Here is a 12,033-nt window from a genome sequence, read left to right as displayed (position 1 = left end):
ATTACCAGAAGTTATACAGAAGCAGTTTAAAAAAAGAAAAAACTCTCCAGAAAGTTCTCGGTTGAGTGCCTACTAATGAACAAAGGTTAACTTTATCTAAAAGGTCAAATGCCTGGTGGCTAAGGTTATGACCTTAACAACTTAAATTGTGACCTTGCCACGTGCCGGGTATATTGTAGATTCTGATACAGATCATCTGGTAAAGACTGGTCATAAATTAGCTTTACTGTTACACGCCCACAAAGAAAACCATTTGCCACAAAACCCTAATATCTCCAAGTTGTCATATGATCCATGGGAAGGACAACTCAAATAGAGACCAAATTAAGGGCATAAAACGATTTTGTTCTTTTATACTTTTAACGAGATGAAATTCTCAGGCTTATGGAATCACTCCGATTTCACTACACATGTTACTGTTTATCAGCCACAAAATTCACACAGTTCTAATACCACTGGATTTAAGGGAAAATTTTGGAATGTAGTTTATGTATTATACTTTAGAATCTCAATAAGCCTTAGAATAAATCACTTCTGCTTTTAAAAAATGATAGATTCTGCATGTGCTTCCAATATTCTTTAAGATTTCAACTTTTTTCCCAAACAAGCAGCCAACGCACAAAGCCCTAATTATTGTAGATATTTTTAAGAAGAAAAGATCTCCTTTCTATAGTCGTGGTGGGGGTGAGGGAGTTAGAAGAAAAAAATTCAATATTTTCAAAGAAAGAAAGAAAAAAAAGTGCTCTATAGGTGAAAAGGCCACAATGGTTTTGGCATGTATCTCAAAGCACGTTTCAGTGTCTGCCTCCTGCCAATACTGGCAAGTTCTCAAAACTTTTAAGGAGGTAAAAACATTGTTTAGTGTTTACAAATCTTCAGTATTATAACAGATGCTTGCCACATCAGTTGTATATAAGTTGACCGATCTACCTCATATTTGTATTGGCAGCTTCCCTTCAACAAATAACAGGTCTCTAAATCTTTTAAATCAAATTTGAAATATTTTCAGACAAAAGGCCCTTACTATTCTCTTTTGCAACCTTCCTGTTGCTCTCACAGAGAAGCAGCCATTACTGCGGTCCTGTGGAAACCAATGGCCAGACATTTGGCTGGTGTTCAGGCATAACGAGGGATTCTGGGATACATCAGGAAAACCAATCCTAAAGGTAGTCTGATCCACACTGCTGTCCATAAATCTTTCATAAGCAATAAGGATGCTAACTCTCCTAAGCAAGCTTCTAAATGTCATTTCACCAACTTCGCCCCTCCAGGTATCACAACCGGCAATTGCAACCCGTTAGCTCAAGGATTTGAAACAACAACATAATAATAAACCATCAACAAGGAAAGGTAACACATGTAATGGGAATAGCTTAGAAAGGCTGCATTTCTTTAAATCTAATGGAAATGCTTAAATCAAAAGAACGGGTACTGCTTGTGCTGATAAAAAACTTCACAGGCATTTCATTTTCATGTTATCTTGTAAGGAAGCAAACAAAGGATCTATATCACCTGTTGGCACCCTCAAGTTTCTATGTTGGCCAATTAAAGAATTCACTATAATTTATAAATCAATTTCCTAAATATCTAAAAGATAAACACAAAATTTGAAAGAGTGCTCCATTAAAACACTTGTGACACAAATACTTTTTGCAATCTCATGTACTTACATATACAAATAAATATAAATAATTTTTAACTTTGCTTCTGTCATAAACAAAACAAACTAACAGCAGGGTAAAAGAGGGTTAAGGAAAGGCTATTTGTTCCCGTTTAGAGATCATTCGAGAAGTATTGCTTTTACATTTTTGCTACCCAGAAATGGCAAAAGCAACAGGCACTTCTTATAATTAAGTATACATTTTCAAAAACCCAAATATTTGAAATGCTTACAGAGCACATCTTCTAAAATACTCATCTATCCCCTGCCAACAGAATGCAAATGATGATGTGACATGCTTGCAAAATTAATTTCTCCAGTTTCTTAAGTAAGGACAGATGGATAACAAAAGTTCTTTCTAAATCGTATATCGAAAAAAAAATAGCAAATAGAATATCAGCTGACTTCTTTAAAAATCAGCTAACATTTATAGAACTTAAAATTTTTTATTAAATAGTGCAGTGTTGACTTTATAGATATTATCTTCTCTCTCCTCTATGAACAAAGTACATAAATAAACGAACCCCAAAACAATCCACTGGAAGGATTCCACAACTTACTTTCTTCCATCTGGCTCAAGTAACTGCCATGAAGGCAATCTAGCAAGACCGATATGTACATATAAAAAGTCAACAAGTTACACAAGACCTGAGCTCTCCCATAACACAATGAGCCTTTTGTCTAAAACAAGATGAAAGGAACAAAGTAAAAATGCATTATTTTATCCAGTCCTCAATAGTTTTATCCCGAATGTTGTTCTAAATACTGAAACATGATCAGGTGAAACATGCCTTAAAAAACAATAACAAATTTCTTTAAAAAAAAAAATCAAAACAACTCATTGCCTCAATTATCAATAGTGACTTCTCAGCGTTTTCATGCATTGTATACACAGGTTATTTTTAATATTAACCCTTCCAATATTTATTTACAGAGTTAGTTTGGTTCCTTTCCCTTAGCTATTGGAGAGGACATTGAGAATTCCTAAATACAAACCTACTAAGCTTGGGTATTAATATGATTATCTTTCCTTCATAAATGATCAGCAATTTGATAGCAATCTTACCTCCAACTAACTTCTTAATTGGCAGGGGGTTCAAGAGGCCCCAGTGGGTTAAATACATTCCCCACAGAAAAGCAACTAAAAAGATTGCCTCACCACCAAACTAAATGCTTTTTAAATAGATCACATGCCAGTTAAAACACACTATTTATTACAAGGGTTTTTCACTAGGCTTCTCTCACCCCTCAAGGAGAATTGTGACTTACACTTCACACCTGTCTGATACAAACACCATGACAGCACCACTTACCAAAAGAACTGAACTTGGAATTCTCTCAAAGCTAGGCTTTTCCACCTGAATGAAGGCTCAGACCCAGGCCTTCAGGCTTCTCTGACTTTGGTCTATCTTGAAACCATAATGGCTTTATGTACCTGGCCTGCAAGTTGGAGAGCTCAAGAATGGCGGAGCACACACACACACAGGCGGTCAAGAAAGAAACACACAAAAGAAAGCAGAAGAAATTCTCACCATCGCACTTACCTGCTGCATGCACAAAGTATGCCAAATATAAATCGAGTTCCTTAACAGAAACCCCTATGTGATGGGGTTGGACACAGAGCCCTGGATTAGAGCATTGTGGGGACTTTACAAGGCGCTCGCCATCAGTACTTTCCAGCGGAATACCTTTAAACAAGATGACCATAACAAGGTCCAACCTCCAGACTTTATCTGCCTGGCGGAGGCAGTCAATTCTTCGCATCTTGCCTTTCTGGTCTGGGTTGGAAAGAACACAACATGGAGGTTTTTTTCCTGTAACTGTAAGAACAAAATCCTCTCGATACTCAGGTCGGATATCTTTCCGTAACTTTGCCAGAAGTCGAGATGCCCACTTCTGCTTGACCTCTGGTTTTTCACTTAGCAATTCATCCTTCACGGCTCTCTCTTCTTCTTTTGACATACGCTTCTCATGTTTTTTGAAGTATTTTCGTTTTCGGGCCTGCAGGTTGAACCATGTGTAGGCAAAGGCTCGGACATGGGGCAGAAGTGCTTCGATGAAAGGATGAAATTCATCCTAGGGAAAGGGACCAAAACAAAAATATGAATAGCCTGAAAAGAAGAGGAAACAACTTTCTTCAGAGAATTACCTTAAAAATATTCCTCGTTTCACTTGAAATTCAATTGAAGCATTGCATTACCCAAATCATACATAAAATCCCTAAGGGAAGTCAAGGGGAGAGGGGACAAAACTATCAGTATCATTTCTCATGATTGGTAAGAAAAAACTGCTAATCTTTTTTTTAATGTTCTCATATGTTCACCAAAGCATATCAGTTTCTATTGTTGGGCCTAGTCCCCAAATCCCTTTGATAGTAAATGAAGTTCATGTAAATGCTTATAAAAATATATAATCTTAACCCTATTTCAAGAAAGGCATATCTAATTTTGTCCCAGCCTTGACCTCACCACTTGTAGTACAGCCAGGGCCCGGCCGCCAGATTGGCAAATCCTAAACATTTAGATGCCAGTCAATGTTTATGGAAGTCTAGGAGCAAAAATCATCTCCACCATCAATGAAAACAAAGGCTTTCCCTCTAAAAACATCGCACGCAGACTGTTCCGTTTCTTATTCATTTTGGTAATATCTTGATTCTTCTTTTAAATATTATAGTTGCATATAATTTTTGAGTCAGAAAATTAGAAAAAATTGGCAGATCCTTACACAAAAGAAGAATTGGATATTTATTAGGCTAAAATAAAAAAATGTATGCCCAAGACATAATTGCTGATACTATAGAAACTAAACAAAAAGAAGAAAAAATGACAAAGAATAGTGTACATGCCAGAGAGTAAACAGAATGCGTCACTATGACAATACTGTTACAACTAAATGCATTAAATTTGCTGATGTGATTATGAAATGCCTTCAGTAATGATTGTGCCTAAAAAATGGATCATTTAATTTTGGAAATCTATTCCAGCTTTTTCTCATAGAGAAACAGAGAACCTAGTATATTCCATGCTCATGAGACTCCAGAAAAATCCTCTTAAATTCAGGTAATTGGGAAATAAAATTGAACTTAAAGCATTTAAATTGTTTTTCCTGTTTTACTCAAAATGCTGGGTTCTTATACTGATATTGGGTTAGGAAATATAAAAATAAAGAAAAAATTAAACAGTAACCTCCACAAAGCTTTCAGAGTACATCTAACTTCTAATTAACTAATCCATGCTAACCTTATATGACTTCTTTCTGACACATAACTGCCCACAAAAGATAAATTATTTACTTTTAAATAATTGAGGATGAGAAAACCAAAGAGATAGTTGATGACTTTTAAAGGCTATAAGACAAATATTGTAAAATGGTTTGTTTTTTTTTTTTTTTTTTTTGGTTTCTTATAATGATTTAAATATATACTTTTGATGCACAAGTAATTGTAATATCTAAAATATTGTTATTATTAAAGCAATTATTAAATTGTTTAGTATTCAAATGTAAACTGAGAGTAAACTGGTAAAATATTTTAATAGTCAAATATGTTAAAATTTTACAAATTATAATCAGTCATCAAAGCACCGTATATGACTGGTTTTTTAAAAGCAAATATATATAAATGTAATGCACAGTAAATCACTGCAATAATTGACATTAATTTTTTTTCTCCCTGCATGAATTTTAGGCTCTATGTTTCAAGTTTAAGTTTGAAAACTGTTCTTTTTCAATAAAAGAATCCAGAATAGAAGTAGTCAGCTTTCATAACACATGTGCATTCTTCAAGTGGAGGAAGAAAAAAGAAAAATATAAGAATTATATTATTTTTATCAAAAACCATTAGCATTTTTTAAATTTCTGATGTTGGAGAATCTTTCTTATTCCCATACTTTAGAAGAAATAGGGGGCAAGTCACAGTTTATCTGCTAAAGGTATATGCCAAACCACAGAGCATTTAAACATTACAAAATTCTGAGCTCATCCTTGAAATGTTCTTAAATACACAAATTTTAAGTTTGAAACGGTCCTTCACAATGACTGATTTTCTTATATATACAGGACATGCTGGGGACCAAGATTCTTACGCAAAGAACTACTGGAGTCTCCCTTCAACGACACAGTGAGCTTTCACCAAAGGGAGGATTTCATTTTAAAGTCTCAGCCCCATTTTATAATGCAAGGAATAATTTAGCTCCAACAATTAATATCTATATTAAAACATTACCTGAAAGTTTTATTAATGCTAATAATATTTTAAATAAATATTATAATACGGCATTTTATTTGTCCGAAGACATATTTAAAACGCTCCTCAAAAAACTGCAAACTACAAACTCTGTTCATTCGCGTTCAGAAGCATTTTGTTTACCTGCCAACCAAATGCCCATATATCTCATCATAAAAAAAAGGCCAACTATATCAACTAGTCGTTAAGAATAATCTAAGTCAACAATTTTGCACCAAAATTATTTATAACATATTATTCCCCAAAGGTTTCTAGAATGTGCCAATAAAAGTGCACAATATTCTGTATAACTTTACTCACATGCAGAATTACTGTGCTAGTTAATTTTTTTAAATATATCTTTCTGGACTCATGGTTAGAAATATTCCAGAACATCAAACTAAAGAGTGTCACTAGCTTGCAGGAAACGTCCAGGGATAAAATAAATGATTGTTTTAAAAAAAAAAATTACATGCCCTCATAAATCACATGGCTGAACAAAATACCATAAGCTATATAATATTTAAAATTATTCAAGAGAAAACAAAAAGAATAGTTTACATAAGTAGTCGGTGAGAATGTTACAGGCCACCAATAAAAACAAACCTAAAAACCTGTTCTAAAAGCAGTATTACTTTGAATCAGCATCTTAAATGTTGATCTGTTTGAAAGCAAGCCAATTTTAAGAACCACAAAATAGTGATATTTCTGGAAACTACTTTTTTGTTTTAAAGGTTCACCTATAAATTTGTCCTGGTTATCATTATATAGCCAGGTACATGATTTAGTTATAATATGCCTAACCTTGATTAAAATAAGCTGTCTGGTATTTTCCTGGTAAAGTTTTGTAAAATTATATACAAGTAAGTGGAGTTTGTGCTTTCACTTAGAGTACTTGCATCATTGTGCTTACTGGATTTTTGTTTTAAATGAGCAATAAACTACTAAGCTTTTCTTTCTACAACTAGCTCTAAAGTATTATAAATAGTCCAGAATATTAAATAAATTGTAAATTATTTTTATAAGAACTTCCCATAAAATAAATGAGCCTTTATCCACTATTTATTGTACATTTTTCTACAAACTTTTACACCAAATAAATGTTTCTATTAGTGGTGTTTTAGAAGAAGGCCTAGTGAATGCATCAATCAATGCTACTAAATATGTAGGAAGAAAAAAAAAAAGAAAAGGAAACTTTCTTAAACGTGATAATAGGTCAGGTACCAATAGAAGTCAACTTTGTCAAATACCTGACTACACACCCTGGGCCTGCATGGATACACAGGTATTCTCACATATGCACAATCCCAAAATACAAGTTTATCACTTCAGAACTCACTTAAGGAGACACTAAAGTATCTGTTAAGGTCCTTGCTCTCTATTGCAGCACACTGGTATTATCTACAAGTTCTATGTGTTGCAAACTTTTGCCAGCTAGAACTTCAGCCTTCGAATCTCAGCATTTTCACTGTAGTCTTTAATTCATTCAAATTATCTTACACTTTGCATCTTATCCATATGCAATTGTGAACCTTGCCAGAAGTGGTTGGAAAAGTTTCATTCCACACTTCCACAAGTTACTAAAATAGGAACTTTGAAAGTTTGTTAAGGGGGAAAACTTTTACAATAACTAAAAGCAACTGCTATCCATTATTAATGCTAGGCCTAAATCCCAAACAGACCATTTCAACATAAAAGATGCATGTAAGAGTCTTCTGAGATCAAATAGCCGGCATTATTACTGTTAGATATTGCAATAAGAAGGGTTGTCATGTGGGAAATAAATCCAGAATCGAGAGAGAAAAGAGAAAACTATGTGATACTTTTTAGCCTCCCAAAGTATTCCGGTTAAACCGTTATCTCCTGCTGAATGAAGGCAAGAAGTGGTAGCAGGTTTTTTTGTTTTTTTTTTTTTTTTTTTTAGGGAGTGGTGAATAAACATTTTATTTGAAACATATAACTTCATGTAGGTGATTAATGGTCTGATTGCAATGTACCAAAGCAGTATGAAAGCTCACACTTTGCTTTAAAAAGAAAAAATTAACGCAAAACCACTCTGACTTCATGCCTTTTAGTCAAAGAAAATAAATAATATATTCAAAAGGGACCAGATTTGGGGCCGCGAAGTAGCAATATTTTGCTTGGGGGTGGTGCAGACAAGGGAGGGATGGACTGGGAGGGCATGGAAAGGAGGGGCGGTGGGGCGCAAGAGCCCCACGCTCCGAGTTGAGTCGGAGGGGAAAAGTTGCCCCCGTCCTGCGCGCGGAGCGGCCCGAGTAGCGCAGAGGCACGGGCGGGGGGAGTCCGGCCCGGGCCGCTGCTCGGGCTCGCGGCCGGGAGCCCAACTCGGCCCGGAGCTCCCCAGCCCGCGGCCTCTGCCGCTCGCCGCCCTGCGCAGCGTGGCCTCGTCCCGGCTGCGAAACTTTCACTCGGGGAAAGCGAGCCATAGAGCCACCAGAGAGGGGCGAAGACGAAAGCTCCACCCGGCCGGTGCGGGGGGAAGCGTGTCCACGCAGCCCCGCTCGGCCGAGAGCTCGCCGCCGCCCGCCCGCGTCCGAGGGGCGCTGTCCGGGCTGGGGCCGGGACGGCGGCCCGCGTCCCTCCCGCGACCGGACCCCGAAGGCTGACAAACAATAAACAAAAGTAAGAGTTTGGGGAGGTGCGGGCTCTGCGGCGGCGCGGGCTCCGGGAAGCGGGCCATGGGTACGGGCACCCGCCGTCTCCCCGCACCCAGGGGCTGCAGCTGCCCTGAGCTTGCGGGGTGCGCGGTGGGCTCCGTCGACGGCCCCCTCCCCGGGCGCCGCGGAACTACAGGAACCCTGCCCTGGGCAGCAGAAACGCTGAGTCCAGATTTCAGCGTGTCATGGGCTGCAACCCCGCTGAAACACGTGCGGGCGTCCGAAACCACCGCCGTTCCGCAGTCCGTCGCCCCGATATTAATTAACGCATTAATAAGAGGGCGCCATTAGCCATGTGCCCACACAAATGGCCGTGCAAGAGGAATGCACCCGCATGGAAACAAAGTTACTTTCTTAAAGCTGTAGCCCCCCCACGGGCACACGCGCGCACACACACAGAAACACGCGCAGACACAGGCACACACATGCCCCGGGCCGAGCTTGCGTGACGGTCCCGGGTTCCCCCTGCCCAGACCCAGACAAGCCCCCACTACCAGACCCCCCCCACACCCTGCTCCAGTCCTCCGCATCCAAACAGCTGCTTACCTGGGTGAGACAGAGCGGAGAATACATAACTGCCGGGCGGTGTGGTGTGCGTGTGCGTCTGGGTGTGCGGTTTGGAGGTGTGCGTGAGTGTGGGTGAGAGAGGAGAAAGAAGGAGAGAGGAAAAGAGAGGGAGAGGGAGAGAGAGAGAGAGAAGGGGGGAGAAAAAAAAATCAAGCCTGCTTCTTGCGTTCACATTTCCAACTCGGCTCAACTGCAGCCAGCCAGCGCTATTGCCGCTCCATGAGCTGAACTTTAACCCCGCCTAGAGTTTCCCTACACTCCACTATACATGTCTACTGTACGCGGGCGTTAAAGGCATAGTGCACCCTTTCCCGCTCCCGCGCCGGCCCGGCCGGGTGCCCGCCAGCTGCCCGCGCGCCCGCCTCCGCCTCCGCTCTGCACCGCACCGCACAGCCGCCGCCCGCTCGCGCCGCCGCCGCCGGCGGGGGGGGGGGGAGGTGTGGGGGAGGGGGCGGCTGCGGCGCCGCGCGGCCAGCCCGGTCCCCAGCCTCCGCGGCCGCTTGCGCTGCCCGCCCGCTCGCTCGCTCGCTCGCTCGCTCCCTCGCTCTCCCCCTCGCTCGCTCGCTCGCTAGCTCTCTAGCTCGCTCTCTCTCTCGGCCCCCCCGCCCCCCCTTCCCCGCTCAGCGCATTACTGGGTAACGCAGTGAGGAGCAGTTACAGTCTGTACTCCCGGGCAGCTATAGGCTGCCACAGGATGTGCTTAAGCAAACAAAACTACTTTTCCTCATCCCCATCCCCCCACCCCCGCCGCAGACCTTCGCGGACCTCGGTGGAGGATTTGGGCAACTTTGCCAGGTCGCCCTGCACCCCCTGGGCCACTGTGTGGGCACGAAGAGCACCGAGGAGGAGGCCGGGCGACACATTTGCATGTATGCAAATTTCTTTTAAAAATCAGACCTCCTAGGTAACTTTTTTCCCCTCTGAAATGCGGTACGGCTCAAAGCATTGTAATCTCTCCAGCGAAGCTTTCTGTGGGAATAGATTCGTCGGCAGAGGTAATTATGCACAAAATCCTGTAAACTTTGGGCAGCTTCAGTCCTATGGCATTCAGAAGCGGGGGTGGTGAGGAATAATTTCACACAGAAGATTCACCGGATTGGAGAGGGGGGGGGGTCTGGAGAGAGGAAGGCGGAGATTAATGAGCGTTCTCCCTCCCAGGACTCTGTAACTAGTGGGTTTGAACACAGATGCCATACAAAAAGTTCTGTCACGTTCAGAACCAACAGTGGTTTAGCTGGGACATCTTTTTTTCTTTCTTTTTAGGAGGAAAAATATATATGAAAGAATATCCCCGTAGGGAAGGGATATATTCTGATCTACAAACAGTATGCCCAGAAATGGACATGGGTTATCCTTATGGTCCATTTACCTGGGACATAACTGGAAGGGTGCCTTTTTGAATCCCCTTTTTCCCTCCCCCAGGTAATAGTTCTTAAAATGGAAAAGAGCTTCCTGCAATTATTTTAGGTTTGCTAAAGTATTGTTTTGGCAGAAAAGGGGGGTGGTTTTTAGGGTTTGGCAAGTTGCCAATAAGCCTGCTTTTCCAGTTTTTTTTTTTTTTTTAACTTCATATTTTCTCTCTAGGCTCTCCTCTCTCATGGGAAAAAAAAAAAAAAAAATATATATATATATATATATATATATATATATATATATACCTGCCTCTTCCAAATCTCCATCCCATCTTCTCCTTCTTCTGTCCCTAAGACAGTTTGCTGCCTGATGCATTTGCCAACCCTTCTCAAAATTCCAAAAGGAAAGAGTAAGGTATCACATTGAATAGGACACTGGCACACAGACAGGGGAATCTGTTCCTTGGTAGAGGTGACATAGCTAGAGAGACTCTGAAAAGAGGAAATTCCCACTAGGCAAATGAGGGTGAATGATGTGTAAAGCCACTTTCATTGAGGCAATTTTCTTTCTTTCTTCTTCTTCTTCTTCTTTTTTTTTTTTTTTTTTTTTTTTGGTGAAGGAGCAAGAAACATTTCTTGCTCTAAATAAAATCCTCTGAAATAATTCTGCATCTGTCTAAAGTTATTTTATGCTTGTTCTCTAGTTGCTTTGCTGCTAAAATAATTCCCCAATACTCAGAAACAATTCTCCACCCCCCACCTCTCCTCCTGAATATCCTTGGAAATCTCTCAGATTATTTATAAAGTAGTGAAGGAAAATAATTTCAATCTTTTTATTTGGAAAGTTCATTTTTCCATACTAATCAACTGCATTTCCTTGGTTCCTCATGGTTTTCAGTAAGGGAGAAACGTCCTAAAAGCCAAGTCCAGTTACAGAGAACATCCCTGGCCACGAAAACATTTGCTGGGATCTATAACTAAAACGCGCTCCAAGTTTCCTAGATAGAAGTTTCTGGCTGACGGTCCCAACATGTAACTGAGGCACAGTGAGAAGTTATTGTTTCGAGTGTGTACTCTTGGGAAGCTCTCTTCCAGAGCAGATTAAAATCTTTTTTTTTTTTTTTTTGGAGGGGGGTGTATTAAAAGACACTTCTGCCTCTTTTCAAAACAGCAAAGATTCTTACTTTTGATTGAGTCTCAAAGAAAAAAGATTTTTTTTCAAAAAGGGACTGGCACGTCGCCCTGTTTTTTTTTTTTTTTTTTTTTTTTTAAATGGGGGAAAGTAATTTAATGCTGATATTTCCACTTTAAAAACTTCTTTTGTTGCAGCAGTGGATATGCCCGCGATTTCCAGCTTTCTGCGGTTAGCAATATTATCTTAAGTAACTTTTGGCGCCCTTCGTAAGACTTTTGGATATGGGACGATTGTTTGCGCCCTCTAGGCAAGGGCTGGATCCAAGTTCAGCACCAAAGCCCTTCACATCCGCTCCTGCTTTCTCTCCTATCTCCGCCAGCTCCCGCTCCCTCCCCCGCGCGGGAGGGGGGTGGAAGGCG

The 12,033-nt window shown here is 40.5% G+C and overlaps 1 protein-coding gene across 4 annotated transcripts in view; it reads right to left on the bottom strand.

Annotated features, from left to right (window-relative positions):
• Window positions 1–12,033, bottom strand: part of Nfia (nuclear factor I A) — a 360,710-nt gene that overhangs the window by 346,231 nt on the left and 2,446 nt on the right. For 2 of the 4 annotated variants that reach the window (XM_046451022.2, XM_058581522.1), the window contains exons 1-3: window positions 9,893–10,028; window positions 9,107–9,164; window positions 3,205–3,736 (exon numbers count right to left, since the gene is read on the bottom strand). In XM_046451022.2, the coding sequence (XP_046306978.1) occupies window positions 3,205–3,736; window positions 9,107–9,164; window positions 9,893–9,996 (694 nt within the window). In that variant the 5' untranslated portion in view covers window positions 9,997–10,028. Of the gene's footprint in view, window positions 1–3,204; window positions 3,737–9,106; window positions 9,165–9,759; window positions 9,779–9,892; window positions 10,029–12,033 lie in introns of those variants that run through there. The other 2 variants (XM_046451018.2, XM_046451020.2) reach the window with 2 other exon arrangements.

This window comes from Marmota monax, unplaced genomic scaffold (assembly GCF_021218885.2).
Source record: "Marmota monax isolate L192 unplaced genomic scaffold, Marmota_monax_Labrador192_F-V1.1 WCK01_AAM20220418_F8-fsc00023, whole genome shotgun sequence".
In the NCBI taxonomy this organism is placed as follows: Eukaryota; Metazoa; Chordata; class Mammalia; order Rodentia; family Sciuridae; genus Marmota; species Marmota monax.
The sequence above is the reverse complement of the archived record's forward strand: the minus strand, read 5'-3'. Positions and strand labels throughout refer to the sequence as shown.